At 46.7% G+C, this 15,792-nt stretch overlaps 1 protein-coding gene across 1 annotated transcript in view; it reads left to right on the top strand.

The window, feature by feature from the left end:
- bbs4 (Bardet-Biedl syndrome 4) overlaps positions 1-15,792 on the top strand; it is a 69,113-nt gene that overhangs the window by 46,744 nt on the left and 6,577 nt on the right. Inside the window, exons 12-15 of the mRNA XM_079554716.1 lie at positions 4,673-4,844; positions 10,317-10,386; positions 11,773-11,917; positions 13,428-13,632. Coding sequence (XP_079410842.1) covers positions 4,673-4,844; positions 10,317-10,386; positions 11,773-11,917; positions 13,428-13,632 — 592 coding nt within the window. The remainder of the gene's footprint in view (positions 1-4,672; positions 4,845-10,316; positions 10,387-11,772; positions 11,918-13,427; positions 13,633-15,792) is intronic.

The following is a 15,792-nucleotide window of genomic DNA, read 5'->3' as shown; positions in this document are numbered from 1 at the left end:
GGTGTTAGTCTGAGGGGGCGTGGTGTTAGTCTGAGGGGCGTGGTGTTAGTCTGAGGGGGCGTGTGTTAGTCTGAGGGGGCGTGGTGTTAGTCTGAGGGGGCGTGTGTTAGTCTGAGGGGGCGTGGTGTTAGTCTGAGGGGGCGTGGTGTTAGTCTGAGGGGGCGTGGTGTTAGTCTGAGGGGGCGTGGTGTTAGTCTGAGGGGGCGTGGTGTTAGTCTGAGGGGCGTGGTGTTAGTCTGAGGGGGCGTGGTGTTAGTCTGAGGGGGCGTGGTGTTAGTCTGAGGGGCCGTGGTGTTAGTCTGAGGGGGCGTGGTGTTAGTCTGAGGGGCGTGGTGTTAGTCTGAGGGGGCGTGGTGTTAGTCTGAGGGGCGTGGTGTCAGTCTGAGGGGCGTGGTGTTAGTCTGAGGGGGCGTGGTGTTAGTCTGAGGGGGCGTGGTGTTAGTCTGAGGGGCGTGGTGTTAGTCTGAGGGGGTGTGGTGTTAGTCTGAGGGGGCGTGTGTTAGTCTGAGGGGGCGTGGTGTTAGTCTGAGGGGGCGTGGTGTTAGTCTGAGGGGGCGTGGTGTTAGTCTGAGGGCGTGGTGTTAGTCTGAGGGGCGTGGTGTTAGTCTGAGGGGGCGTGGTGTTAGTCTGAGGGGGCGTGGTGTTAGTCTGAGGGGGCGTGGTGTTAGTCTGAGGGGGCGTGGTGTTAGTCTGAGGGGGCGTGGTGTTAGTCTGAGGGGGCGTGGTGTTAGTCTGAGGGGGCGTGGTGTTAGTCTGAGGGGGCGTGGTGTGAGTCTGAGGGGGCGTGGTGTTAGTCTGAGGGGGCGTGGTGTTAGACTGAGGGGGCGTGTTTGAGTCTGAGGGGGCGTGGTGTTAGTCTGAGGGGGCGTGGTGTTAGTCTGAGGGGCGTGGTGTTAGTCTGAGGGGCGTGGTGTTAGTCTGAGGGGGCGTGGTGTTAGTCTGAGGGGGCGTGGTGTTAGTCTGAGGGGGCGTGGTGTTAGTGTGAGGGGGCGTGGTGTTAGTCTGAGGGGGCGTGGTGTTAGTCTGAGGGGGCGTGGTGTTAGTCTGAGGGGGCGTGGTGTTAGACTGAGGGGGCGTGTTTGAGTCTGAGGGGGCGTGGTGTTAGTCTGAGGGGGCGTGGTGTTAGTCTGAGGGGGCGTGGTGTTAGTCTGAGGGGGCGTGGTGTTAGTCTGAGGGGGTGTGGTGTTAGTCTGAGGGGGCGTGGTGTTAGTCTGAGGGGCGTGGTGTTAGTCTGAGGGGGCGTGGTGTTAGTCTGAGGGGGCGTGGTGTTAGTCTGAGGGGCGTGGTGTTAGTCTGAGGGGGCGTGGTGTTAGTCTGAGGGGGCGTGGTGTTAGTCTGAGGGGGCGTGGTGTTAGTCTGAGGGGGCGTGGTGTTAGTCTGAGGGGGCGTGGTGTGAGTCTGAGGGGGCGTGGTGTTAGTCTGAGGGGGCGTGGTGTTAGACTGAGGGGGCGTGTTTGAGTCTGAGGGGGCGTGGTGTTAGTCTGAGGGGGCGTGGTGTTAGTCTGAGGGGCGTGGTGTTAGTCTGAGGGGCGTGGTGTTAGTCTGAGGGGGCGTGGTGTTAGTCTGAGGGGGCGTGGTGTTAGTCTGAGGGGGCGTGGTGTTAGTGTGAGGGGGCGTGGTGTTAGTCTGAGGGGGCGTGGTGTTAGTCTGAGGGGGCGTGGTGTTAGTCTGAGGGGGCGTGGTGTTAGACTGAGGGGGCGTGTTTGAGTCTGAGGGGGCGTGGTGTTAGTCTGAGGGGGCGTGGTGTTAGTCTGAGGGGGCGTGGTGTTAGTCTGAGGGGGCGTGGTGTTAGTCTGAGGGGGTGTGGTGTTAGTCTGAGGGGGCGTGGTGTTAGTCTGAGGGGCGTGGTGTTAGTCTGAGGGGGCGTGGTGTTAGTCTGAGGGGGCGTGGTGTTAGTCTGAGGGGCGTGGTGTTAGTCTGAGGGGGCGTGGTGTTAGTCTGAGGGGGCGTGGTGTTAGTCTGAGGGGGCGTGGTGTTAGTCTGAGGGGGCGTGGTGTTAGTCTGAGGGGGCGTGGTGTTAGTCTGAGGGGCGTGGTGTTAGTCTGAGGGGGCGTGGTGTTAGTCTGAGGGGCGTGGTGTTAGTCTGAGGGGGCGTGGTGTTAGTCTGAGGGGCGTGGTGTTAGTCTGAGGGGCGTGGTGTTAGTCTGAGGGGGCGTGGTGTTAGTCTGAGGGGGCGTGGTGTTAGTCTGAGGGGCGTGGTGTTAGCCTGAGGGGGCGTGGTGTTAGTCTGAGGGGGCGTGGTGTTAGTCTGAGGGGGTGTGGTGTCAGTCTGAGGGGGCGTGGTGTTAGTCTGAGGGGGCGTGGTGTTAGTCTGAGGGGCGTGGTGTCAGTCTGAGGGGGCGTGGTGTCAGTCTGAGGGGCGTGGTGTTAGTCTGAGGGGGCGTGGTGTTAGTCTGAGGGGGTGTGGTGTCAGTCTGAGGGGGCGTGGTGTTAGTCTGAGGGGGCGTGGTGTTAGTCTGAGGGGGCGTGGTGTTAGTCTGAGGGGCGTGGTGTCAGTCTGAGGGGGCGTGGTGTCAGTCTGAGGGGCGTGGTGTTAGTCTGAGGGGGCGTGGTGTTAGTCTGAGGGGCGTGGTGTTAGTCTGAGGGGGCGTGGTGTTAGTCTGAGGGGGCGTGGTGTTAGTCTGAGGGGGCGTGGTGTTAGTCTGAGGGGGCGTGGTGTTAGTCTGAGGGGGCGTGCTGTTAGTACGAGGGGGCGTGGTGTTAGTCTGAGGGGGCGTGGTGTTAGTCTGAGGGGGCGTGGTGTTAGTCTGAGGGGGCGTGGTGTTAGTCTGAGGGGGCGTGGTGTTAGTCTGAGGGGGCGTGGTGTTAGTCTGAGGGGGTGTGGTGTTAGTACGAGGGGGCGTGGTGTTAGTCTGAGGGGGCGTGGTGTTAGTCTGAGGGGGCGTGGTGTTAGTACGAGGGGGCGTGGTGTTAGTACGAGGGGGCGTGGTGTTAGTCTGAGGGGGCGTGGTGTTAGTCTGAGGGGGCGTGGTGTTAGTCGGAGGGGGCGTGGTGTTAGTCTGAGGGGGCGTGGTGTTAGTCTGAGGGGCGTGGTGTTAGTCTGAGGGGGCGTGGTGTTAGTCTGAGGGGGCGTGGTGTTAGTCTGAGGGGGCGTGGTGTTAGTCTGAGGGGGCGTGGTGTTAGTCTGAGGGGGCGTGGTGTTAGTCTGAGGGGGCGTGGTGTTAGTCTGAGGGGGCGGGTGTTAGTCTGAGGGGCGTGGTGTTAGTCTGAGGGGGCGTGGTGTTAGTGTGAGGGGGCGTGGTGTTAGTCTGAGGGGGCGTGGTGTTAGTCTGAGGGGGCGGGGTGTTAGTCTGAGGGGGCGTGTGTTAGTCTGAGGGGGCGTGGTGTTAGTCTGAGGGGCGTGGTGTTAGTCTGAGGGGGCGTGGTGTTAGTCTGAGGGGGCGTGGTGTTAGTCTGAGGGGGCGTGGTGTTAGTCTGAGGGGGCGGGTGTTAGTCTGAGGGGCGTGGTGTTAGTCTGAGGGGGCGTGGTGTTAGTCTGAGGGGCGTGGTGTTAGTCTGAGGGGGCGTGGTGTTAGCCTGAGGGGGTGTGGTGTTATTCTGAGGGGGCGTGGTGTTAGTCTGAGGGGGCGTGGTGTTAGTCTGAGGGGGCGTGGTGTTAGTCTGAGGGGGCGTGATGTTAGTCTGAGGGGGCGTGGTGTTAGCCTGAGGGGGTGTGGTGTTAGTCTGAGGGGCGTGGTGTTAGTCTGAGGGGGCGTGGTGTTAGTCTGAGGGGGCGTGGTGTTAGTCTGAGGGGGCGTGGTGTTAGTCTGAGGGGCGTGGTGTTAGTCTGAGGGGGCGTGGTGTTAGTCTGAGGGGGCGTGGTGTTAGTCTGAAGGGGCGTGGTGTTAGTCTGAGGGGGCGTGGTGTTAGTCTGAGGGGGTGTGGTGTTAGTCTGAGGGGGCGTGGTGTTAGTCTGAGGGGGCGTGGTGTTAGTCTGAAGGGGCGTGGTGTTAGTCTGAGGGGGCGTGGTGTTAGTCTGAGGGGGCGTGGTGTTAGTCTGAGGGGCGTGGTGTTAGTCTGAAGGGGCGTGGTGTTAGTCTGAGGGGGCGTGGTGTTAGTCTGAGGGGGCGTGGTGTTAGTCTGAGGGGCGTGGTGTTAGTCTGAGGGGCGTGGTGTTAGTCTGAGGGGGCGTGGTGTTAGTCTGAAGGGGCGTGGTGTTAGTCTGAGGGGGCGTGGTGTTAGTCTGAGGGGGCGTGGTGTTAGTCTGAGGGGCGTGGTGTTAGTCTGAGGGGCGTGGTGTTAGTCTGAGGGGCGTGGTGTTAGTCTGAGGGGGCGTGGTGTTAGTCTGAGGGGCGTGGTGTTAGTCTGAGGGGGCGTGGTGTTAGTCTGAGGGGGCGTGGTGTTAGTCTGAGGGGCATGATGCAGGAGGCCGCCATTGTTGCAGTATCTCCATCTAGTGGCAGCAGAAAAAGCTAGTTTTCCATTAGAAAGCATCGCTCTTTACACACGTTTTAAAAAATGGTTTCCTATAATGTTAACCTTTCTTATATGGCTCCTGTGATAACGCTGGGTTAGGTATTAATTAAAGAAAACAGGCGGGTTTTTGTAAGGTACATTTTGTAACTGTTGCATATTATTGAGGGCCTGGCTTTGATTGACGGGCCCAAAGCTGCACCCTTCTTTAAAAAAATGTTTGTAGCTAATGGTCTCAGCTCATACTGTAAACCCGTGCGTTTGTGCCGTGTCTCCGCAGGCCATCAGCTGCCTGAAGAGGGCGCACTACCTGTCTCCGTTTGACTGGAAGGTGCTGTATAACCTGGGCCTGGTGCACCTGACCATGCAGCAGTTCGCCTCCGCCTTCCACTTCCTCAGCGCGGCCATCAACCTGCACCCGCGCATGGGCGAGCTCTACATGCTGCTGGCAGGTACGCCGCGCCCCACCCCGTAGTACAGTCACCCCCAGACTCTGAGCAGCAGGGTGAAATACAGACAGCAACAGAAGCCACGTGTCCCGACGTGAATTAACCTTCTATTACTTACTGCCAATACGCACTTTCCCACAGTTTATTCCCCACAGTCGTATATTTTCCCCAAAATGTGAGCTCACGAGCGCAGGTCAGAGAGAAGCGCGAGCTCGAGAGGAGGAGACAGGAGCAGAAAGAGCTTAGCGGTTTATGTTCCTACCTGAGTTCGCTCTGATCTCCTCGCGGTCAGAAAAAGCTTGTTTTAGAGCGCAAATGTAAAGCTAACGGAGAGCTAACGTAAAGCTAACGGAGAGCGAACGTAAAGCTAACGGAGAGCTAACGTAAAGCTAACAGAGAGCTAACGTAAAGCTAACAGAGAGCTAACGTAAAGCTAACGTAAAGCTAACGGAGAGCTAACATAAAGCTAATGGAGAGCTAACATAAAGCTAACGGAGAGCTAACGTAAAGCTAACGGAGAGCTAACGTAAAGCTAACGGAGAGCTAACGTAAAGCTAACAGAGAGCTAACGTAAAGCTAACGGAGAGCTAACGTAAAGCTAACAGAGAGCTAACATAAAGCTAACAGAGAGCTAACATAAAGCTAACGGAGAGCTAACATAAAGCTAACGGAGAGCTAACGTAAAGCTAACGTAAAGCTAACAGAGAGCTAACGTAAAGCTAACGGAGAGCTAACATAAAGCTAACGGAGAGCTAACGTAAAGCTAACGGAGAGCTAACGTAAAGCTAACAGAGAGCTAACGTAAAGCTAACAGAGAGCTAACATAAAGCTAACAGAGAGCTAACATAAAGCTAACAGAGAGCTAACGTAAAGCTAACAGAGAGCTAACGTAAAGCTAACGTAAAGCTAGCAGCTGCTGTTATGGCCCGCCCTCTCCCTCAGCAGATTCAGCCCCTGTTTATTATTTAGGCTTTGGGTTAAATAAGTGACAGTGATGTTGCAGATTTGGAAAGAAAGAGACAAACAATTGTCAAGGAAGATGAATAATAATGGATTGAAAACACAAAATTAAAGCAGAACAATGCAAAAAAAAAAAATTATAATAAAACTATATAAAATCACTAATATTAATATGAAAAACTCAATTTTAAAAAGTTTTAACACTATTTTAATCATTGTCAGGATCAATTATTAGTGATTTTGAACATGTTTATAACGGTCCTTGTTTTAATTGATTGAAATGGTGAATATATATATGTTGTGTCTCGAGTCTGTGCGACCAAATGAAAAAGTTGGCAGCACCAGCGCTACTAAAATAAACGTTAGTCTGGAGCCCTGTTTTGTCTTGTTCATGTAAACACAGAACCCTGGTTTCATTTCCCTGGATGAGCCAATATCCAGGTTATTAAAAAAACAGGATATTCTCACTGGGATTTTCCCAAAGTTCCAGGACACTGTATCATGTAAACACAGTATCCTGGTTTTTGATCTGATGAACTGAGCATGTGCAAACCTTTGAGACAGATATGGCAGGAGCAAAACATTTCCTCCAGCCACTTTACCTTTACCTGGACTTTGAAAACGTTGTATCTTTAACCAAACATGGAAGCAACCTGAAAAATATAGCCGACCGCCCTGCCCCCTTTTGTGTCCCTCAATCTAAATTTACGGTGTTGCTACTGCCTTTATGTTTGTTTGTTTTATACGTTTTTTTCCCGAGGTTCGTAGATTTAGGATTTTTGGAATGCGCTAAATTTATACAATATACAGAGAAAAACACTGTGAACACCGGTTCCAAATTATTCTGCAAATGACATTTTTCTCTGATTTCCTAAACTGTCATTTTCAAGTCTTTCACTGGTCGAGGATCATTTTAATGTGGTTGAAAAAATCTCCCAGTGAAAACAGTATTTCTTTCAAAAATAAATATAGTAAAAAAACTCAAAATCTACTGTTAATTATTATGGAACTCATCGTTTCAATACATTTTAAAGCTTGTAATTAACTGAAAATGGTCATTGCATCTGCAAATTCAACAAATTACCATTTTCAGTTAATTACAAGCTTTGAAATGTATTGAAACGATGAGTTCCATAATAATTAACAGTAGATTTTGAGGTTTTTTACTATATTTTTTTGGAAAAAAATACTGTTTTCACTGGGAGATTTTTTCAACCACATTTAAATGATCCTCGGCCAGTGAAAGACTTGAAAATGACAGTTTTGGAAATCAGAGAAAAATGTCATTTGCATAATAATTTGGGACGCAGTGTTCACATTTTTCTCTGTATAATGTGTAAATTAAGAGCAGAGTTCTCAGCATTGTCAAAAAACTGTTTTTTTTTCCTGACAAAAACTTTGTCAGATACCGAGAGGGCACATTAGCGCATTCAGGCAGTAACAATACCGTAAATTTACATTGAGGGAGACAAAAGGGGGCAGGGCGGTCGGCGAGGGCCGATAATCGCCGCTTGCAGCTATATTTTTATTTTAATTCTTATGTCTGTCTCTAAAGCTGGGAAAGAACTCTATTATTTTAAGTACTTATTTGGATAGTTCTTGTATCTGTGCTTGAGAAATGTCAGAAAAGGCCAGGCGTTAGCCACATTGCTAAAGTATTTAGCTCCTTACCATATTCGTCATTAGCTCCGCCCCTCTCTGGAGCCTAAATATCCAGGATGCTGTAGTTGCTCATGTGAACAGGGATATGAGTGTCCTGGTTTCTTAAGGTCGGCTCACACTACACGACTTTATATCACCAAAAGTTCAACCACCTTTTCCAGCTACATTTCAACCACGAACAGAGTTTAGCGACACTTACTGAGTTTGGAGACGAACTGTTCAGCTTCACCTCGCTGCTAACGGCGGCTAACGGCGGCTAACGGCGGCTAGCCTCCGCTTTCTCCTCCGTCTCCTCCATCTCGTCTCATTTTCTTATTAAATCCACTGAAACACGTCCCGCCTCTTCCTGTCGCCGACTTTTATCTCCATGTGACAGAACTATAGCCCAGTTGAAGCTTGGTAGTAGCAGTAAGCTAGCGCTGCGGTGTTGTGACATTGTTGACACCGTTGACCAATCGGGACACACACGTTATCCCGCGCTCACAAACACAGGCCTGTCTTTGTGGATTTGGGGTCAGTTTTGAAGCCGTAGAGACGACAGATGCGCCGTGTTATAAAACATCAGCTGTTTGTCAGAATCGTGTGTCGCTCTGACGATTCTCAGTCGTTAAGTGTGAACCCCCACACGTTCTATAATCGACCTGAATCCAGTCGTGTAGTGTGGACCCCCCATTCTATAGAAAATCATTTAAGACTAGAAAAGTCATGTAGCGTGTGCTGACCTTTAGACGCTTGTAAACACCATATCCAGAATATCGTCATAACCAGGATATGCTGAATAACCAGGTTACTCCAGCGCATGTAAACACACACTCAGTTTTGACCCCAACCCACCCCACAATTACATGATGAGGAACCCACAACCTGCGCATCACTGCTATGTCCCAGCTCTTTCTCAACTTAATCCTCTCATTGCAAAGTGAAAACACTCGCCATAGCTTCCCGAGCAGCACAGTCTGTATTTCTCGCTTCTTTTGGCAGCAGTGGACGACGAAAGGGTAAAGTGCACGGGAAATGTAAAAATATAGGAGACGGATGTTTTCATTTACTCCTCACACGGGTCGATGCCACGCTCCTCGAGAAGCAGATAACACACAGTTGTTTCTATTATTCATTTGTGCTCAGACTGAGACATCGCTACAAGTATGGATTTGTCAGTCTGGACCCACCGGGCACTAAAAGTCGGGGCAAAACATAAATAAACAATAAGGTTTCAGTTTTTGGGACCAAAATAATAACAGGCTCTTCCTGACGTGTTGTTTTGTTTGGCTGAAGGTCCTTTCCACTGCAAAAGCACATGTTTGGAATATTGTCACCACTTTCAGAGAAAAAGTGCTTTTGTCTGTCTGAGTCTATCCAGGTTGAAATAAAGTTTAACTTAACTTTGCTGATCTGGGGTCAGTTTTTCTGCTCTAAAGACAGAAATGCAGCAGGAGTGAGGACACATACGAGCCGTGGACCCCCCATGCTTCACATAATAGATACAGACGCATCTCGTCATAGAAGGGGGCGTGGCCGAGGGGGAAAATAGAATCTTTAGAGAAACACAATTTTCCCTCTTTTTAGCCATTTTCTGGTGGAATATGAACTTATTTATCACATACAAATAAAGTCAAGTGTAAATCAGGCCCATATGGATATTTTCTCACAACAGATTGTTCAGTAGAAGTGAAAAAACGGCAGTTGTAGCTGGCGCTAGCTAACCGTTAGCATTAGCCCGATGCTAACATGTAGCATCAAGTTAGCATTCTCCGTTATGCATGTATTTATGGGCTGTTGAACCACTTTGCTCCTCCCCATGTCTTTGTATCTTTATTAGTAGAAACTTTATTCATAATTCAGCGTTTGTTAAAGTAGTTTTTGAATAATTTGAGAAAATGTATTCTGCAAAATGGACTTTTTCAAGCTTTCCATCATGTTATTCTGTCATTCCCTCATTATAAACATGGCTGAAGTGTTGCCTTGGCACATTCACGTATTTCTGAGTCATCTGTAAAAACTCTGATGGCGGCCATTTTAGGGATAGGTTTGCCTGAGTCCTCCTAGGAACGCCCCCACCTCCTGGAGACGCCTCCGAGCTTTGGTCACCAGCCGAGTAACCAACCACTGCTCCTCAGCAGAACCCCCTCCCCACTGATGCCACAGACAGCGTGTGGAGGGGGCGTGTCTAAAGGCTCAGAGGTTCTTAAAGAGACAGAGGCCTATTTCAAGACATTCACTACAGCCATTTTGAGAGAGACATTTTATACAAGGCAGTTATTCTAATTTACTGCGTTTACAGACCAACAGAAGGTTTGTCGTCATTGTAGTGAGATATAGACTGGTGCTATGGGACTGAAAAAAGCAGAACACCCCCTCTTTAACTGTTTTCAAACATGACCATATATGGGCGATTCCAGAGATGCCGTCTGTATCGATCTTATTCACCTTATTCCGGAAGTCCGCTATGAATTGTGCCCGCCCCTTTTCTCCTATCAGTTAACATTGGATTGGAGAAGTCAAGACAAAATCAGTTACTACAAAAACAGCCTTTTTTAAGCCGGGCAGAGAAACGGTGCAGTGTTACACAGCGTACACAAATCAATCGACTAAACATCGTTCTCCGTTTAAATGAACGGGCTTCACGCTCTACAGGGAGAGTCAATACAGCTGTAGTGCAGAGACAAGGCAAAAGTGGGCGGGGCGTAATGAGGGGAATAAGACTGAATCGTATAGTCTGTGCTCCGCTTTAGTCATCAACACTGCTTCATTCACCAAGGCTGTCGGGAGGCTGAACTCTCCCCGTCCAGTTTCGACTGTCTGTGGTAGAACTGACCAGGAAACCGACTGAACTGTGTCTTTGTCTTTTGGCAGTGGCTTTGACCAACCTGGAGGATCAGGAGAACGCCACGAGAGCGTACGAACAAGCTGTGACTCTGGACCAGTAAGTCTCAAGGAAACAGAAACTCCATTTTCTGTATAGTTTTACAGAGGAGTAATTAAACCGAGGCCCTTTTCACAGAGCCGTGGGGAGATGTTTTAGTTAGGGGGCGCTGAGGGACAAAATTTACCCCCAAAATACTTTTTCTGTGCATAAATCCTGTTTATTAACCTCTTAACTCCCGCATGAACCGAGAGCATTTTCTCCAGTTCAGCTTTACCCAAATCCTGTGGGTCAGTGTGACGCCTCATTTGAAAGATCTACAAAACTAAACTGATCTTTTTCCTCACGTCTTTTTTTCATCACTTTTTTTGTCGGGCAGTCGACTCATTTTTGTCAAATTTTCGTGACTTTTTTGTCACTTTTTCCTCCATTTTTCGTCAAATTTTTGTCACTTTTTTGTAATTTTTTTGTAAATTTTTTGTCACTTTTTCGTCAAATTATTCGCATTTTTTTGTCAAATTCGTATCACTTTTTTGTCAAATTTTTGTCATTTATTTTCTTTTTTTGTCTCATTTTTATCATATTTTTAGTCATTTTTTCATCATTTTTTGGTCTTTTTTTGTCACATTTTGTGTCATTTTTCCGTCAATTTTTTGTCACATTTTTGTCATTTTTTTGGTCACTTTTTTATCACATTTGACGCCATTTTTTGTCATTTTTTTGTCTTTTTTTGTCACATTTTTATCATATTTTTAGTCATTTTTTCATCATTTTTTTGTCTTTTTTTGTCATGTTTTTTGTCATTTTTTCATCATTTTTCCATCATTTTTTCGTCCATTTTTTTTCTTTTTTTGTCACATTTTTTGTCCTTTTTTGACATTTTTTTGTCATTTTTTTGTCTTTTTTTGTCACATTTTTTGTCATTTTTCTGTCAGTTTATTATCATATTTTGTCCTTTTTTTCTCCATTTTTTCATCATTTTTTTTGTCATTTTTCCGTCAATTTTTTGTCACATTTTTATCATTTTTTTGTCACATTTTTGTCATTTTTTCATCAATTTCTCGTCAATTTTTCGTCAATGTTTTCTCACTTTTTTCACATTTTCATCCTTGTTTTCGTCTCAGTTTTGTTGCTATTTTCACACCTTTTTTCCAGAAGCTTTTGGACTTGGGGGTAAAGCTGGAGAAAATGTGCTCGGTTCAGGTGGGAGTTAAGGGGGTTAATATTCCCTGCAGTTCACAAACTATCCACCAAGGGGGTGCTGCAGCGCCCTCAGCACCCTGGGTTCCCACGGCCTCGCCTTTTCAAATCTACAATGTGGCAGTCACTCCACCACGCTGTCCTCATTTCTCCTGACTCCAGTTCCCTTCAGGTCATGTGTGCTCACAGACGAGACTCTCTTTTTTGATTATTTTCTGTGGACTGAAATGTTTGATTGCGCCGCAGATCCAATCCGCTGGTCAACCTGAACTTTGCCATCTTCCTGTACAACCACGGCGACAAGAAGGGCGCGCTGGAGCAGTACCAGGAGATGGAGCGCAAGGTCAACGTGCTCCGGGACGGCAGCGCCAGCCTGGAGTTTGACCCGGAGGTGTGTGGGACGTGGGAGTCCGAGACGCAGGGAGATAAAGGCTGTGTTCGAACGTCCACCTCAGTCCCTAACCCCCCTTTCACTATTTCACCCCCCACTATAGCAGACTGAGCATGAATATAAGATAAGAGGAGACTTTATTGATCTCACAGTTGTTACATCAGCTCTCAAGAAACACTCAGACAGGATAGTGTGCAAACAATGTAGAGGTGTCTTATATATGATGAATAAAAAGTATAAATAATACAAATGAACCCCTTAACTCCCACCTGAACCGAGCACATTTTCTCCAGTTTGGCTTTACCCCAATCCAAAAGCTTCTGGGAAAAAGGTGTGAAAATAGCAACAAAACTGAGACGAAAACAATGATGGAAATGTGACAAAAATGTCACAAGAAATTGACAAAAATGTGATGAAAAAATGACATAAATGTGACAAAAATGTGATAAAAAATGGACCAAAAAATGACAAAAATATGACAAAAAAAGGCAAAAATGTGACAAAAATGTGACAAAAAATTGACAAAAAATGTGACGAAAAAATGACAAAAATGTGACAAAAAATGACAAAAATGTGACAAAAATGTGACAAAAAATGACTAAAAATTGACCAAAAAAATGACAAAAATGTGACAAAAAATTGACAAAAAATGACAAAAAAAATGACAAAAATGTGACAAAAAATTGACAAAAAATGACAAAAAATGACAAAAATGTGACAAAAATGGACAAAAAAGTGACAAAAAAATGACAAAAATGACAAAAAAAAATGACAAAAAAATGACAAAAAATGACAAAAATGTGACAAAAAATTGACAAAAAATGACAAAAAAGTGACAAAATGAGACAAAAAAATGACAAAAAAATGACCAAAAAATGACCAAAAAATGACAAAAAAGTGACAAAAAAAATGACAAAAATTTGACAAAAATTGACAAAAAATGGACCAAAAAATGACAAAAAAAATGCCATAAAAGTTACAAAAATGAGTTGAATACCCAACAAAAAAATGATGGAAAAAAAATCTGATGACGTGAGGAAAAAGATCTCTCGGTTCAGGCGGGAGTTAAGAGGTTAAAAGAGACTAAAATGTCAGCACTGGCGGTGTAACGTTTACAGTCATAGTGCAGGTGTCTGATAAAGTGACGCTGGTAAAGAGATTATTGCACAGTTTTTGCATATGTGAAACTTCGACCACTGTGTGAAAAATCAATACTTTCACCTGCCGTGTCTCGCCTTAAATGACGAAACTGAGATCATTGTTTTTGGCTACAGACACAGACTCTCTAAAAACGAAAAAAGGTCAGAAATCTAGGGGTCATGGACTCAGACCTGAACTTAAACAGCCACATCACAGCAGCTTTTTACCATCTGCCCCACGTGAGCCGCCTGTTCACAGACCAGTCCCGATAATCAGCATCATTTCATTGCTGGACAGTTCTACGACATGACTGACTTGGTTCCTGGGATTTAAACCAGGCTCTCCGTCCTAAGTCCTGCTTGTGTTCCAGCTCATCGACATGGCGCAGAAGATGGGCGCGGCCCTGCAGGTGACGGACACTCTGGTGTGGACCAAACCCTCCAAAGACTCCAGGTCCAAAGGCGGCGCTGGATCGGCCTCTCAGACCGGCGGGACGGCCCTGGGAACCAACCAGGCCCTGGGGCAGGCCATGTCCTCTGCAGCCAGCTACAACAAGAGCATCACCATGCAAGCAGGTCGGTCCGGGGCGCGGGGGGCGCGGGGTCAGGTGGGAGGGTTAAAGGTCAGATATTCTGCTTCAAACAAAACAAACGAGACAAAATGTAATGGTTCTTTTCAGGCAAGTTTTAAAAAGCGCACACTTTGTTGGTTCGAAAATGCAATAGATCTGAAACGGCTGAAACAAAACATCCAATAGTTTCACTTCCTGATTTTAAAGCGATCTCGGACACCTAACTCCCTTTGCTCCCCTTTACTGTGCAGCTGTTTCAATAAAGAGAAAAACAAACACTAAACTTGCAGCTCCTGTGGCTGTAGTGAAACCACGGCGAGTGTTTTTGCTGAAAGGCCTGTTCTTGCTCCACAAGACGCTCCCACAGCTGCGAGAACGAAACGATGTCATTTTGTTTCTTCCTGGTGAGAAACACGAGGACGTTTTGGGCGAAGACGAAGAGGAAACGGAAGAGCCGGGCGTTTCCTGCGTGAAAGAAGTTAGTTATTTAAAAAAAGTGGTCAGGCTCGAGGACAGAGGGACACCAGGCCTGTACACATTAGACCAGTTGTTCTCAACCTGGGGGTCGGGAGATAAATTTGTGGGGTCGCCTGATCATTTAGATAAAATATACATATTTTCATTAGTAAATCTAATGTTTTGTTGTAGTGTGTGTTTGCTATTGTACCAGAGTGCCGTTATTTGTTCATAGTTTGGTGAATTTTATTTCAGCCATTTTGTTTTTTTCTTTGTTTTTTTAAGAATTGTGTGGCTAATGTTCCTATTTCTCACGGTGTGACCCGGGTGGGGGGTCACGAACCCCTTTACCTTTTGTAATGGGGGTCGTGGCTCCAAAAGGTTGAGAACCACTGCCTTAGACCTTCATCAAACACCGGGAAACGTCACCAACATGTTCAGTGAAGGTTCTTGGATTGAGAAAACCCGTACTGAGCTACACAGACGTCAAACACATGGTTTTACCGAGTGACACGGAGGTAAACTTTTAACTTTAACGTTTTCTAACGTAATAAACCAGCGGGAGATGCGGCTAAACATGAAGTCAATCTTCAAAATGTTTGCAATTACCGTGACTGACACATTTTATAATAGTTTGAACTCAAATGGCTCGTTTTATTTCGGTCATTCCTTGTTTGTTTTGGCTGAAAAAGGGGGCGTGGCCGTTCGGCAGCAACACGTCATGTGGAGAATGAAATATCAGACCCCGGACGAACTTTGTTCTCGTTCTTTTTGCCTCAAGAACAAGAACGTGTCTTGTGGAGGATGAACAGGCCTTTAGCAAAAGATAGAGAGGTGAGGGAAGCTTTTCCTGGATGTGTAGGAGCTTTTGGGAACTGCCTCCATGATGCCAAACACTGGGCAAGATTCAAAGATTACTCAAAGATTACTCAAAGATTACTCAAAGATTACTCAAAGATTACTCAAAGATTACTCAAAGATTACTCAGAGTCTGAATTCAGAATCTATCGTGCTTCGAAGATTCTACAGCGCTGTGTCGTAAGGGTTATTTAGACAGTGCAGGTTAAAGGGGCCATACGGAGTTTAAAAATATAAAAAATGAAATTACTCAAAGATTACTCAAAGATGCGTGAGTGGGGCGAAACACAGCCCTAAGTTTGTTTTTTGATGAAAGAACAATTTTGTAATTGTCAATTTTGCATAATTCCCCCTTTAATCCAAACCACGTAACCAATTAGTGGAAGAAAACACCCGTCAGTATCTAGTTATGGAAGTGAAATATACTTAAAAATGTGGAGGACAAGTCAAATCAAACTGCATGAATGAAGAGATTTGACTGTTTTTGGCTTTAGCTTTGTTTAAAGGTAAAGTAATTGTGCGCGTCTCCTTTAATGAATCCACTCTGAGGAGGTTTTACTTTTGAACAGACTCCAGCTCTTCAAGTTTCCCTCTTATAGTATAAAAATAAATGCCTCTGTGGGAGTAACAGACAAACCCTCCTCGGTGTTGTTAAATCTGACTTTACATTCCAGACTTTATCCTAACTCACAAATTGGGGCAGGAGCCTGAAATATCCCGTCTCGTTAGTCTATACGTGCTTCAGTAATGACAGCGCGGGATGTTCTGACACTTCCGAGCGCTGCAGCTGAGTTTCTCATATCTGTTCTCATACAGCGCGTCGAGGTTTCTGAGGAGCTCAATGTAAAGA

This window comes from Gobius niger (assembly GCF_951799975.1).
Source record: "Gobius niger genome assembly, chromosome: 4".
NCBI classification, from domain to species: Eukaryota; Metazoa; Chordata; class Actinopteri; order Gobiiformes; family Gobiidae; genus Gobius; species Gobius niger.
Note: the sequence above shows the minus strand (reverse complement) of the source record. Positions and strands in the feature narration are given on the sequence as shown.